This window comes from Lithobates pipiens, unplaced genomic scaffold (genome assembly GCF_037356315.1).
Source record: "Lithobates pipiens isolate NorthernLeopardFrog02 unplaced genomic scaffold, aLitPip1_a1.2 Scaffold_10, whole genome shotgun sequence".
NCBI classification, from domain to species: domain Eukaryota; kingdom Metazoa; phylum Chordata; class Amphibia; order Anura; family Ranidae; genus Lithobates; species Lithobates pipiens.
In genome coordinates, this window is record NW_027507686.1 from 66,485,914 (window position 1) to 66,501,660 (window position 15,747).

General features: G+C 43.9%; 1 protein-coding gene across 2 annotated transcripts in view; it reads left to right on the forward strand.

Moving 5' to 3' along the window:
- Nucleotides 1-15,747, forward strand: part of NUDT22 (nudix hydrolase 22) — a 59,589-nt gene that overhangs the window by 21,578 nt on the left and 22,264 nt on the right. The window contains exons 1-2 of one of the 2 annotated variants that reach the window (XM_077455785.1): nt 5,330-5,456; nt 9,142-9,746. In XM_077455785.1, the coding sequence (XP_077311911.1) occupies nt 9,153-9,746 (594 nt within the window). In that variant the 5' untranslated portion in view covers nt 5,330-5,456; nt 9,142-9,152. Of the gene's footprint in view, nt 1-5,329; nt 5,457-9,141; nt 9,747-15,747 lie in introns of those variants that run through there. The other variant, XM_077455784.1, reaches the window with a different exon arrangement.

The window sequence follows — 15,747 nt, forward strand, 5'->3', positions numbered from 1 at the left end:
TATATATATATATAATATACACATACATACATACTGGCGGCAGTCGGCAAGTGGTTCAAATTACACTACACTTCTTTTTTTTTCTTTTTTTTTTTTTTATTATAATTTATATTATTTTATTTTTTTTAGGTTTTTATCTGCTTTATTGAAACAATATTAATCCAACTAATGGATTATGAAAATAATTAATTGAAGCCTTCGTTCTAATCAAGCTTGTAAGCGCTACAGGTAATCATTTTTAGATTGTGTGGCAGATGGATACTTGCTTCTAAGGTGATCTTGGCCTCTTCCCAATTGAAGCTCTCCTAACATAAAGGAATCGTGATTTAAGTGAAAGACACACCTGGCGCCACATAGCTGACTGTACAATGTGAGCGAAAGTTGAAGGCGTTGTAAGAATTTGGCTGCAAGCTATTAACACCTTCCTTCCACGTGTGGGCCTCTTCTTTCTTCTTTCATTTAGATTAGCTAATTTTTTTTGACTGTTTTCACCATACACTTATGCAGATGCATCATATATCTTGTGCAGACGGTCAAATCGGGACATAAGGGGGACCGGCTCAACTGGTCCAAGCAGGTTTGGCTTGCAATCTTCATTTCTTTTTTTTTCAGCTAGGGAACAAATTCTGTTTGGATGTAGAAGGGATTTGTACATATAGTCCATAGGGGGCAAAGAAAAACTCTGCTTACATTTTATTCTAAAATCAAATTATATTTTGAAATCATCGAATGTACAAAGAATTTTTGTCCAAATTTTTGTATGAATGTTCATTCGAAAAAATGTACTATTGTGAGGCCTGCTTTGGATGTACTTGGCTTTTTTGTTGTTTTTCTAGTACTGTACATATTCCATTTTGTGAGGCTTTGCGCTCAGCTGCTCGAAGAGGAAACGCTCTCCATCTCGCACAAAAGACCTCTTGTGCTGGATTAAATATATAGATAATAACAGCGCTAGCGGAATAAAGTGCTACCATATAATACTATCTAACACCCTGAACAATGTGAAAAAAATATTCAAAAGGTGCTAAGTGCTTCCAATATGTAAATATAAAATTGGCGCTAGCAAAATAAAAGTGCTACTATATGACACAATGTAACACACTAAACTATTTGAGAGAATATTCAAAAAGTACTGCGTGCTTCCAATAGTCATCGATATTGCTGGATAAGGGCTTCCAATTAGATTATCTTCCCTCTCGTGACCCCACTCACCAGAGTTAATGGACCCTCAGCTTTGCAGTCCAGGGGTCAAACAGGCATAAGGCCCATACACACCATCAGATTTTCTGATTGTGTTTTTTTTTTTTTTTTTTCCTTCAGATTTACCAAAACCATATAATATGAGGTCAAACCTTAGGACAGTGATTCTCAACCATGGTTCCGTGGAACCTTAAGGTTCCTCCAGAGGTTGCTAGGGGTTCCTTCAGCATTGGGCCATTTCTGCCTCTCGGATAAGTTCCCACTGACATAATTGTTCCTTTTAGCTATCTATAAGGAGGTAATTCTTCCCAATGACCACAAGTGTAAGGACCATTCTTCCCACTGACCATCACACTAATGTATCGTGAGTTGTAGATTTCTCATTTTTAGCAGGGGTTCCCCGAGACTCGAGAACTGTTTCAAGGGTTCCTCTGTGTTGAAAAGGTTGACAAAGGCTGCCTTAGGAGTTTCAATCAGGCAGGTCCTTGCACTACATGGTTTTGGTAAAGCTGAAGGAAAAAAATCAGCAGGGAATCTTATAGTGTGTATGGGGCTTTAGAGGTTTGAGGAGGTGTAACATAAATATCCAAGTTTCCAAAGGTGATAGATCTCGGCGGAATCCAGGGTATTGATATATAAGGAGGTAAAAGAGAGAAACATACACGTGAAGTACTGCCGGTACAAAACACACTGCGCTGCTAATATGTCACTCACGAGACAATGGGCAAAAACCGGCATTAGTGTGCATCGGCATGCGTTACACGGAAACCGCAAGTAGCGTCACTGGTTCACTATACTGGAAATACATCAACGTATTTCGCCCCCCCCCCCCCCCCCAAGGGCGTCATCAAGGATGGTGTTTAACACCATTGGGTTTGAACGCCAATGGTGCGAACCCGGAAACACGCTGAGGGAGGGGGGTGAGTCATAGGAGGGCCAATGAGAGCTGCAAAGCTGGAGGTGTGTGTCTGTGTAAATCCAGGAAGTGAACATTCCGCTTCAGCTGCCCACAGTTAAAGCGGGAGTCCGCCGGGACTCCGCGTTTTTTTTTTAAAGTCAGCAGCTACAAATACTGCAGCTGCTGACTTTTAAAATAGTGACACTTACCTGTCCAGCGCGCCCGCGATGTCGGCACCCGAAGCCGATCTCTAGATCGACACTCGAGTGCTGCCGCCGCCATCTTGGGTATGGGAATCAGGAAATGGAGCCTTTCGGTTCCCTACTGCGCATGCGCGAGCCGCACTGCGCAATGAGGACGGTCCCCGCTGCCTCTGGGATCTGTGTGTTTCCCAGCAGGCAGCGGGGCATTTGCGGAAGGGGGCGGGCACTTGCGGAAAGGGGCGTAATGTACGCCCCTTTCCGCAGAGAGCTAGCCCGGAAGTGGGTGCAGTTACCTGGATTATCCAGGTAACTGCACCCCCCTCCCCCCTGAAAGGTGCCAATTGTGGCGCCGGAGGGGGGGAGGAATCCGATGAGCGGAAGGTCCATTTTAGGGTGGACCTCCGCTTTAAATAGATTGCAGCCAGACAGTGGAGAGAGATTTCTGCAGCATATTTGGCAAGTACAGAATCACAGTATATATAAAATAATATGCAAAGTGGTTGGAGGGAAGCTTCAGAATACAAAGATGTTTTTATTACAAATTATGTGAACACGCTGCAGTTCCTCTTTAAGATTTTTCACCTTAATGCATTCTGTGCAATATGGTGAAAAACCTGTGCTGCAGCTTCTCCCAGACCCCCGCAGAGGCTCCAACCTCTGTATCTCTCCTCATTGGATAGCAGCAGGAGAAAAGTGGTAACAGGGGAGGGACCTCCAGCTGGTTGACAGCCTCGGCTCTGTTCCTGTGTGCTGTGTGAAGATGGGTGTGTCCCTTCCCTCCAATCAGCAAGATGTCCAAAGTCCGGCCCGCATTCTGGTTTTCAATGCCCCCCCCCCCCCGATTATTTGGACATGTATATGTTTTGTGGCCCCCAATGATATCCCAGCTCAGGGGCCACAAAAGAGATTGTATATAATATGCTAGTTGCCCTGGAGGGGACGAGTGCCGTACACACAGGAGAATTTCCTGTTTACATGGCAGCTTCTTTAATAGGAAGTCCTGTTTCCTCCGCTGCCATTGGACGAAAACAGGAGTTTTTCTTGTATGTAATCTTGTGGCGCCCCCCCCCCCCCCCCCCCCCCCTTCCAAGGCTGCAGATGGATGAGCATCAATCAGGCTGCACTGATGGCAATGGTGGGTGCTGCATTACTGGCAATGGTGGGGGGCTGCACTAATGGCAATGCTGCATTGATGGCACTTGTGAGGCTGCAGATGGGCACTGACCCTTTATTTTGCTTCCTGGTTCGTTATTTAAAATTTAAATCCTTTTTTTTTTTTTTTTTTTCCCTGAAACTTCCCTCTTAAAGTGAAGGTGCGTGTTATAAGCCAATAAATACAGTATCTCAAAATAACATGCCGGAGCCCATCTCTTTACTCACACAACCACAAAGGCAAGAGAATTCTTGTTGGGCCACGTATTAGTGCTCGGATGGACACACTTAGACCGAATTTTTAATGGTTCAAAGAATGTCGGGCAAAATGGTCGGCCCTCACGCATGTTCACTTCATCAAATCTGGCCCTCTTTGTAAAAAGTTTGGACACCCCTGCACTAATGCAATAGGCTGTGCACACCTATGGTCAGTACAGTCCACAATTCAACACCGCTGGAGCACGGGGGTACTGTCTGGATGGACAAGCAGAGCAGCGGCTCGAGCGAGCCTGCTTAGGTGCCCCCATAGCAAGATGCTTGCTTTGGGGGGGCTTGGCAGGAGGGAGGCGCAAGGAGCCCCGGCGGGGTACCCAAGGAGAGGAGAATCTGGGCTGCTCTGTGCAAAACCACTTCACAGAGCAGGTAAGTATGACATCATACCTCCCAACTATCCCTGATTTCGAGGGACTGTCCCTCATTCGGAACAAAGTCCCTCCATCCCTCTTTTCTCCTCATTTTTTCCTCATTTTGGTCTGATCTATATAGTTGTATAAAAAAAATTCACTACTTAGCTATCAAAAAGTGTTTCTTAGTACTAAACCTTTCATCCTATATTGAAATAGTAGTGGTAAAAAACACTTGTGGGTTTAACCAATCCTTGTTCTTCCCTTTGCCTGTTCTTCTTCTTCTTTTTTTTTTTTTTTTGTACAATTTTCATTTTTAAAGGGGGTGTCTCCTATACCTACATACTTTTGCTAATGTGTCCCTCATTCCCATTTCTGAAAGTTGGGAAACATGATAACACGTTTGTTATTTTTTTACAAAAAAAAAAAAAAAACTAAAGCGGAGCTCCATACTGCATTTTTTTTTTAAATACTGTAGCTGCTGACTTGTATTAGGGCACTTACCTGTCCTGACATCCAGCGGTTTCTTCAACCCAGCCAATTTTTCAATTGGCTGTCGGGTGCTGCCGCCAACATCTCCCCTAAGGAAAGCCGCCAGTAAAGCCTTGCGGTTTCACAGCTGGTTCCCTTCTGTGTATGCCCAAGGCTTGCTGCACTTTATGACTGGCCCGGTGGCGGAGGGGGAGGGAGGAGAGGGGCCAAACTTCCTGCTGACTTCTCCGCTCTGAGATCAGCTAGAAGTGGGAGCGGGTACCTGTCAAAATCTCGTACCCACTCCTCCCCGAAAGGAGTCAAATGTGTGAGAAAAGGTGGGAGGATGCAAATAAGGGGAGTGTCCCCCTTTTGGGTAGAGCTCCACTTTAAATTGCCTTTTTACTGTGCAGTGCAGGCAGAGCGCCACTGTATGGAAACTTTTTATTTTTTTTTGCCTGGAGGGTGCCAAGACGCATCCAGGCAGTGCTGGAGTTTTGTGTTTGAAAAATGAACATGCTAAGCAAACCATGGCATGGATGCAATCTTTAATAAACATGAATTAAACCGATTTTTACATAACTTAGGTTATTAAAATAAATTTCAAAGAAAACTTCCTATGACATAAGTTTTCTAGTTTTAGTGTTTTTGAAAGTGTTCTGTGCACTACCTTGCAGTTCATTTTGTGATCAGCACAAGATCCACCCTGTGCATTGTGGATGCTGACAGATTCCCTCGTCACACATACACGTTCAGGTGTCCTTAGGGATGGGCAGGAACCCTAACAATGGCAAACCTAGTGACATTCTTGGGACATCAGCAATTATGTGTCAGAATGTCTGAGAAGGGCGGAGTTTTGTCTGTGAAATGATTGTGGTCGATACTGTATCTGAGCAGGAGACTGAACAGGTAAGCCATCTGTATAGATTGTGATTGTTATGTTCAGACTAAATTCTTTGCAATAGGAACCCCGATATGTATTCGTGTGTTTTTACTATTATGTTTCCTTGTACTGTCTTTGTGTTCTTTCACACACATGGTACGATTGTCTCTGGGATGGTGGGGGTCTCAGTATGCTGTTATAGCAGTCATTCTGCTAAGATTATGTAATCGTTGTATAAGAAGCATTATTTATCAAATTATAACAAATATATGTTTTATTATTATTATTATTTTTTTATATAGCCACTTAGTTAGCAGCTGTAAAGACTGCTTTGCTACCAAAACAGCAGACGCCCAAACCCCCCCCCTGCACCACTTTAAATGTTAGCATTTTAACCTAAACGAGGGCTAAATATTAAATGATATCCTAGGACTCAGACTTTTCGACAACAAAGGTCCGACAGACCAAATCCATCAGACAATTTGAACGTGTGTGGGCTCCATCGGACCTTTGCTGTCCAAAAATCTGACTGACTTTAGAAATAGAACATGTTTCAAATTTTTCTTCCGGGAACTCCGCCGGACCCAGCTCCTATCCAGAAATCCGCTCGTGTGTATGCTAGTCCGACGGACAAAAGCCAACGCTAGGGCAGCTATTGGCTACTGGCTATGAACTTCCTTATTCTAGTCCGGTCGTACGTCATCACGTTCTAATCCGTCTGACTTTGGTGTGATTGTGTGTGGGAAGTCCATTTATATGGAAAGTCCATCAGAACTCCGCCGAAAGTCAGTCGGGAAGACCTAGTCCGTCAAAGTCCTGTCGTGTGAATGCGGCATAAGACTTTATCCACAGTGCCTTGAAAAATATTCATTCATACCCCTTGAAATGTTACAACCAAAAGGGTAAATGTATTTTATTGGGACTTGCAGTATATGATAAACCAACGCAAAGTGGCACATCATTTTGAAGTGGAAGAAAAATGATAAATTCTTTGCAAAATATCTCAAGCTCTGTCAGATTGGATGGAGAGCGTCTGTGAACAGCAATTTTCAAGTCTTGTCACAGATTCTGCGTTGGATTTAGGTCTGGACTTTGACTGAGCCATTCTAACACATGAATATGCTTTGATCTAAAACATTCCATTGTAGCTCTGGCTGTATGTTTAGGATCGTTGTCATGCTGGAAGGTGAACCTTTACCCCAGTCTCGCATCTTTTGCAGACTCTTAACAGGTTTTTCTTGTAAGATTGTCCTGTATTTGGCTACATCATCCCATCAACTCTGACCAGCTTCCCTGTCCCTGCTGAAGAAAAGCATCCCCACAACATGATGCTGCCACCACCATGTTTCACAGTGGGGATGGTGTTTTCAGGGCGATGTGCAATTTTCCGCCACACATAGCATTTTGCTTTTAGGCCAAAGCACCTTCTTCACCGTGTTTGCTGTGCTCCCCACATGGCAAACTGCAAACAGGACTTCTTATGGCTTTCTTTCAACAATGGCTTTCTTCTTGCCACTCTTCCATAAAGGCCAGATTTGTGGAGTGCACGACTATTAGTTGTCCTGTGGACAGATTCTCCCACCTGAGCTGTGGATCTCTGCAACTCCTCCATAGTTACCATGAACCTCTTGGCTGCTTCCCTGATTGATGCTCTCCTTGCCGGGCCTGTCAGTTTAGATGGACGGCCATGTCTTGATAGGTTTTGCAGTTGTGCAGTACTCTTTCCCTTTTCCGGTGATGGATTGAACTGTGCTCCGTAAGATGTTCAAAGCTTGGGATATTTTTTATTTTATTTTTATAACCCAACCCTGCTTTAAACTTCTCCAACTTTATCCCTGACCTGTCTGAGGCTTCACAGAACAGCTGTATTTATACTGAAATTAAATTACACAGGTGGACTCTATTTACTAATTGGGTGACTTCTGAAGGCAATTGGTTTAACTAGATTTTAGTCAGGGGTATCTGAGTAAAGGGGGCTGAATACAAATTCATGCCACACTTTCACATAGTTACATAGTTAGTCAGGTTGAAAAAAGAGTCCATCCAGTTCAACCACAAAAAAAATGAATAAATAAATAAATAATATCATGCAATCCCATATACCCAATTCTATACCCACAGTTGATCCAGAGGAAGGCAAAGAAACCCAGCAGAGCATTATCCAATTTGCTAAAGCAGGGAAAAAATTCCTTCCTGATCCTCCGAGAGGCAATCGGATTTTCCCTGGATCAACTTTACCTATAAATGGCAGTACCCAGTTATATTATGTACATTTAGGAAATAATCCAGGCCCTTCTTAAAGCAATCCACTGAGCAGGCCAGAACCACCTCTGCAGGGAGTCTATTTCACATTTTCACAGCTCTTACTGTGAAGAAACCTTTCCGTATTAATTTGTAAAAAAAAAAAAAATTAAAAACCATTTATCAATTTCCTTCCACTTCACAATTCTGTGCCACTTTGTGTTGGTCTATCACATATCCAAATAAAATACATTTGTTTTTGGTTGTAACATGCCAAAATGTGGAAAATTTTCAAGGGGTATGTATACTTTTTCAAGGCACTGTAAATCGGAAGAAACTTTTGAAGTGCTGTCTTTACTGATATTATGCCATATAAAGTGGACTCGTATACTTAAGTAATTAAGTTAACTATCAGTCACCAGCTCTCTGCTCTGCCCCTCCAGCGCTCACTGGAGCACCAGGCTGTGGAGGGGATGGGAGCGGCTGGCCTAGACTGTCAACAGTGCATTGAAAGTCTGAGCCAGCCACTGGTGTGGGTATCTGGGGGGATCCTGACATTAAAGTCAGGATCTCACCAGAGTCGGGACCAGCTGAGTGACGTCAGCGGGCTTTAGCCCGCTTTCCACTGAATACCAGTCACAGGAGTGCAGAACAAAAGTGATCCCCAGGAGAAGTAGAGCAAAAAGAGCTTTGGCTTAAAAGTGGATGTCTCATATGTCTCATATCAATTATTTGATATTATTTATTATCAATTTACCAAGGAGAAAACCCCAAGAAATGAAAGCGAGAGGTAGCCTGACTCTTCTCTCGCACAACAGAACATTTTTCTCTGGGCTTCAGCGGTGGATCAGGGAGGTGGGAGATTGCATAGTAAAAAGGAACAGGTGTCTGCTGTGCATATGATATACATTATAGGGAGCATTTCTAAAAATTTGTATGATATAAATTTGAAATATGGTCCAGCCAATAAGTACAGATGTGAAGGTCACATTAAAAGAGAAGTTCGGGATTCCTTAAGTTATTCTACTCGCCTAGGTGGTTGCAGCATCGCTCCCATGCTGCATCTGTCCCCCACTGGCTCAAAGACTGAGACTCAAACACCACTGATCACTCAGCTCTCGGTCTTTAAGCTGCAGAGAGCTGGTGACTGCCAGTCACCACCGGCTCTTTGCTCTGCTCTTTCGGGATTCACTGGAGCACCAGGCTGTGGAGAGGGGCGGGAGGTGCTGACTCGGGCTCTCGGTGGCTTACTGAACAGTTGAGCCAGCTGCCGGTCCAGGCATCTGGGTGGATCTCAACCATATGGCCCAGATCTTTACAGAGCCTGGACAGATTATACTGGCTATACTTCTCTTTTAAATATTGCCCTATTCTTGGGCTGGGTAATAATGGTAGAATGAAGGTGATGGGTCATAATCTAGTGCTTTGTGTTGCTGTAGTTATTTTCTTACTCTCTCTTTATCTGTTCAGTTGCAGTTATCATGGATCCTGAGATATCTATCTTGTACTGCAGCCCCTCACCTCAAGGGATCCCCCAACGTAAAGTGCACGTCCAGCTTTCTCCACTTTACCAGCGGCGAAAACTTCCACCCCCATTGGAAGAGCAGATTCTTGTAGATTGGGAGGAACGCCAGCGCAAACAACCATGGGTGTTTAATGGAGCAAAATTTAGGCTTCATTCTGTCCAGCCTGAAGAAAATCCAAAAACAGAAGAACAAGAAAAGACAATGAAGACTAAAGCGACCCTAAAACCTGAAAGTAGAACAGAAGAGAACGAGGGACAGAAATGTGGAGAACGTGACCTTAAGATGGGTGAAGGTGGAGGTCTTACTCTACACCTGGCACTCACATGTTACAGAGACTTCTTGGGTACCAACTGGTCAGGTGATGCCAGCGCCTTACAGGAACGAGGAGGACGGGAGTACGGGGACACTGAAGCTTATCTGGCACAGCCACTTGGCGTAGGAGCTGCTCTACAGTGTAAAGACGATCGCTTTGTTTTACTGAGGAGAAGCCTCAGGGTAGGAGAAGCACCTGGTCAGCTGGATGTTCCAGGAGGACACCCTGAGCCCAAGGTAAGGCAATATGGCAATGAAGCTCCTTCTGCTTGATTAAACTGCAATATAACGTTGAGGTACATTTGTAATGCGAGTGATTGAGTGGCTGTCTGGCGCTGTGTGTTGAATGTGTACTACTTTTCTTCTACTTGTGCCACTTGCATATCATGACCTAAGGCAGCAAGACCACCTTGGGTGATTCCCAGCTACCTCCAATTGAGCTGTTGACAGTCCATTTCATATTCTTGTATATACAGCGAAGTTCCAGTGCTGTATAGCTAGGTCCTCATTGTTGCTGCACTTGCAAAGCAAAATCAGTTCTGCTGAATAGAATTGTGTACTGTGTTCTTTGATTTTACCCACTCTGTTTCCATATGTCTGGAAATGAATTGCTAGCTGGAGTAAGATGGTTGCATAAAATCAATAAACGGAGTGCCGGTCTTCTCAAGCGCATAAGAGAAGACCAATACAACACATTACGGTGGCTTAAGGTTCCCCTTCAGCAGGGCTTGGACACACAATTGTAAGGCAATTCAAGTTATAATGATGGCAGCATACTCTCCAACTGACAACCTTAAAGCGGTACTTCATCCAAAAGGGGAAGGTCTGCTTATTTGCACTCCCACCCCCTTTAACTATTGCCACCTTTTCTTGGGAAGGTGGGGGGAGGGGGGTGGAGCGTGTGCCTGGTTTTGACACATCACAGGTCCCAGAAGACTGTGGGACCATTCGTCCCAGAGCGAGTCACACATGCACAGTGGGATGCCAGATTTGCAAGGCTTCACTGCCAGTTGCCCTTAGTAAAGATCCCATCACCTGAACCCGATTGAAGAATCGGCTCGGGAGAGGACAGCGCTGGATCTCTGAACGGGTAAGATTCCTTCTATTTAAAGTCAGAGGACCAGACAGGGCTGCTCCCTGTCCCCTCTACTTTTCGCCATTGCCATAGAGCCTATGGCAGCCTTGGTGCCCTCCAACTCCCTAATAACGGGCTTTAAGTATGAGCAGTTACACAAAAAACTACTGTTATATGCTGACGATGCCATGCTGCTACTGGGGGATACGTCGGGGTCCCTGGGTGAGGCCATGGTGGTAGTGGAGAGATTTGGGACTTTTTCAGGTCTAGTGATTAATTGGACCAAATCAAACCTTATGCTATTAGACTCTACGTCTCCACAAGACCCCACACTACATGACATCCCGGTGTCTACAAAATTTAAGTACCTAGGGATATGGATCACTCCACAGCCCTGTGAATATATACCAACGGAGCCGATGTGAGTGCCCGGCAGTCGCGATCACCGCCGGGCTCCCGCAAATCGCTCGGGGGAACACCGAGAACCAGGACCTGTGCGTGTAAGCTCACAGTTTCCGGTTCTCTGAGGGGAGAACAGACAGATCGTCTCTTCATACAGAGTATGAAGAGACGATCTGTCATCTCGCCTGCACAGTCCTCTCCCCCCCCCTTCAGTTAGAACATGTACTAGGACACACTTAACCCCTTCACTGCCCCCTAGTGGTTAACCCCTTCACTGCCAGTGACATTTTCACAGTAATCAATGCAATTTTATAGCATTGATCGCTGTAAAAATGCCAATGGTCCCAAAAATGTGTCAATAATGTCACAGTCCCGATAAAAATCGCAGATCGCCGCCATTACTAGTAAAAAATAATAATAATAAAAAAAGCCATAAAACTATTTTGTAGACGCTATAACTTTTGCGCGCTGCAAACCAATCGATTTATATACACTTTTATTGCGATTTTTACCAAAAATATGTAGAAGAATACAAATCGGCCTAAACTGAGGAAATTATATATATATATATATATATATATATATATATATATATATATATATATATATATATTTATATTTGTCGCTCTTTTTTGTTTATAGCGCAAAAAATAAAAACCACAGAGGCGATTAAATACCACAAAAATGAAGCTCTATTTGTGGGGGAAAAAAGGACGTCCCTTTTGTTTGGGTGCAACGTCGCACGACCGCGCAATTGTCAGTTAAAACTATGCAGTGCCGAATCGCAAAAACTGCTCAGGTTAGGAAGGGGGTAAAATCTTCTGGGGCTGAAGTGGTTAAGAGAGGCAGCCTCCATCCACCTCGCTTATGTGGATGAAGGAATTGGTTTGTGGGTGATGATGTGTGTGTTTTTTATTTATTTATTTTCACTATTTTTGGCCTGCTAAAACTGAAAACGACCAATCTAAGGCCAGCTTAAGAAGGGAATTCAATTCGCCTGCCAAATTGGCCGACATATACAGGGCCGTCTTTAATATTGATTAGACCCTGGGCAAAAATGTTCTTAGGACCCCCCATGCAATTTCGATCTCCAACTTCTCTGAGACATACAATAAATAGCAGCTAGACTTAAAATCAGTTTACTGTATCAGATCAGGCAGCGATTGTGATTGGTTGCCAGAGGTTACAGCATATCATTACTGCTCACTGACTGGTTGCTAGAGGTTACAGCACTTCTTAAGGCTCACTGATTAGTTGCTAGAGGTTACAGCACATTTCTGCTTGTTGATTGGCTGCTAGAGATTGCTGTACAGTAATACTGCTCACTGGTTGCTATAGGTTACAGCACATCTTCTCCTCACTGCAGGGGGGCATGATATACCTATGAATGCTGCCTTTATTTACATATCAATGCAGTTGGCCTCAGCTATTTACATATGCATGGCACTTCTATTTACATATGAATGCCGGTATTTACATGTAAACACAGGTCTGCAGGTGAGTCATCTGTACACAACAATACGGCAGAGCTGGGGAGCATTAGTAGCAGCACAGGACCAAAACTTCAAGGCAAGGGCCCAGGGCAGCTGCCCCTTTTTCCCTGCCTTAAAGACGGCCCTGGGCATATATAGATCCTCCCCGGTGGAATGCTAGTGGTGCACTTTCTCCCCGGCGGATATAGACCATACTCTTTGGCATCACCAGGAGGTTACATTTTGGAAGGGGCTGTTGAAGACTCTAAAAAATGTTGCAGCTCTCCCAATCCCAATGACCATTTCAGACTGTCTGCTAGGGTTGGTGGAGGAAGAGGTCCCCCTTAGGGCCCAAAGAGCGCTCCTAACTATTTTGTTATTTTATGCATGTAAGGCAGTCAGGGCTGGACTGGGACAGAAATTTGGCCCTGGACTTCATCCAGACCGGCTCACTTACATTTTGACCCATCAGCAGCCCCCTTACATCAAAGTGTCCCCCTCCCACATGTACTCACAGTTCTGAAGGCAGCTTCTCTTCTTCCTTTCTCCAGTCATGTGATCAGTAACAAGTGATAAGGGGAGAGAGGAAGGAAAGTCTTCCGGCTGTCTATCTCCCCCTGCAGGCTGGAGGGAGCTTAACGCCTAATGCTCTCTCCAGCATATGACAGAAACTTCTCCTGACAGGATTGAAATCGCAATCGCTCACTGTCAGAGAACAGCGGCTCCAGGACTGCACCTGACCTGCCCACTGAGTCATCGGCCCACCGGGTAGTCCCGATGGCCAGTATATGCCTGAAGGCAGTAATCCTGTGTTGGAAGAAGCCAGAAGCCCCCACTCTGACCTTTTTTGAAGGAATTAATGTTACCGCTGTACAAGGCCACCTACTAAAATAGAGGCTGCCCAAAAAAAATGAGGTTTGGCACAGCTGGCTCTATGAGTCTGCCACCATCACCTGATGCCCTTATTCCATTTACTATGTTCAAGCATGTAGAGACTGATAAGGACCAGGCCTACAGCTATTTTTGAAAGTTGTCCAGGTATTCGATTAGCCACCCCTACAAATTTAGGTTGCCTCGTCTATGTGTGGTTCTTCGATCAGACATCTGGGTGATGAACTATAGAATCCTGGATGTTTCACATGACAAGGCCCCTTCATACATAGCTGCAGAGGAAGCCGTATCTTGCCTGTACCTATACCAGGGGGAGTACTGCATGAGGGTAGGGGGATATTGCTGAGAGGGATTAGGATAATTCTGTGTTTTGTTTGGGCTTAATTCTTGCATTTTCAGTATATTATATTTTTTCTTTTTTTCTTTTCTATACTACCTCTACCTGGTAATCCAGGGGAGTGTCTGTTCCTTTTTGTTATTTGTAAGTCTATTGTCTGTATGTGTCTGTGTATTTGGTTGTTTGGTGCACCATGGTGTGTCGCTTTCTGATATTTAACAAAATCGGTTTACATTAGCCTTACGGCCAAGTAATTTTAGATAATTGTGACTTTGATATATAATAAAATATTATTTAAAATTGATTATTTTCCTCCCATATGTGTCCATTTCTGCCTCAAGTAGCTGTCTTTTCTTCCTAAGGGGGGTTTCTTCTTTCTCTTTAGTGACCCCACTTGGAAGTTACTTTATTTATTATTTATTATTTTTAATGTCTGCTCCTGGCTGGGCCAGGAAGTGTATGGATCGCTAGCGACATTTTTGTAATGAAGCTTGTATTTTTTTGCACTTCTTGTGACACTTATTTTTTTTTCTTGCCATTACAAAAATCTGCTATGAAGAAGAAAAAAATTCAAAAATAAAATTTCCCAAAAAAGTGAAGTCGCCTATTTTTGTTTTTTCCAAAACGGGAAGTGAGGTAAAGGCTCAGCAGCGGGACACAACATTTTAAACACTTCCCTACTCTATTCAAAGTTAAAAAGAAATGTTTTGGCTATACATACCCTTTAATAAAAGCAGGTTTACTTTTGTATGAGCTTTATGTATAAGAATAATGCTCTTGGGCGTTGCTTATATAAGTTTTACTGTGGATACATTATTAAATGCAATTAAAGTAACCCATTATCTGATATAAAGGCTTTCATAATTAAAGTGTAAAAACAATCTTCCCATTAGGGAGAAGGAACAGAAAATTCTGAGAAAAGGAACAAGATGTAATCTGTAGAATTTTTAAAGAGGAACTTCACTTTAAAGGGGAAGTTTTGCTTTTATGTCATCCTTCTTTTCTCCCTCCTCTAACAACACTTTATTTTTTTTTTGGGGGGGGGGGCGGGGAGTGGGTACCTAATTTTGGTAGATACCCGCTCCCATTTCTGATCGGATCACCTGGGCGATTCCTCCAGAGGTTTTCCCCGACCCCCTCCCTGCCCTGCAACCTCTTGGGAGATATATCAGAGGTCACGGGAGGCTGCGGGACCATTCATTCACACAGAACAGCATGGCTCTTGCATGTGCTGTGGGCAGCCAGCTGTGATGCCATCACAGCCAGCTTTCCACCGTAAACATGCCGGTGCCAGGGACCTGAAGACCACCGAAGAACCTGCCTGGGTGAGGACACCACTGGAGCCTTTGACAGGTAAGTTTCCTTCTTATTAAAGTCACAGTATTTGTAGCTGTTGACTTTTTGTTATTTTTTATTTTTTTATTGTTTTGCAAACAGGCTGAAGATCCTCCGTTTTTAATGAGATATTTTCCTATTGGTGTTAGTAGCTCAACAAAAAGCTACAAGCGGCTGTTCTAATGCTTTGCATTTCTTCCCCATCTTTCACGTCTTTGGCAGCCTCCTCCAGTATGATCTCCCTACCAGCATTCCCAGATACCATCAATTTCCCTCCGCCATTCTCAAGCAAAGAGATTTAGGCTGATTAAAGCGGAACTTCAGTAATTTTTTCATCTTTTCATCCATCAAATCCTCTGCCCTTGTTTTAACTTTGGATAGTAAAACATTTGTTTCTGCCAGTAAATACCTTATACAGCCCACTTCCTGTTTCTTGTCTGGTAAAAAGCCTAGGCTTATGACATCATGCATCGAGAGAGAGATTGCCAGGAAGGGGGGGGGGGGGGCTAATGAGAGCTGCAGAGCTGCAGGTGTCTGTGTAAATCCAGTGACCAGGCAGCAGCTTCAGCTGCCCACAGTTAGAATGGATACAGCCAGACTCAGTGGAGGGAGATTTCTGCAGCATATTTGGCAAGTACAGAATCACAGTATATATAAAATAATATGCAGAGTGGTTGGAGGGAAGCTTCAGAATGGAAAGATGTTTTTATTACAAATGATGTGAGC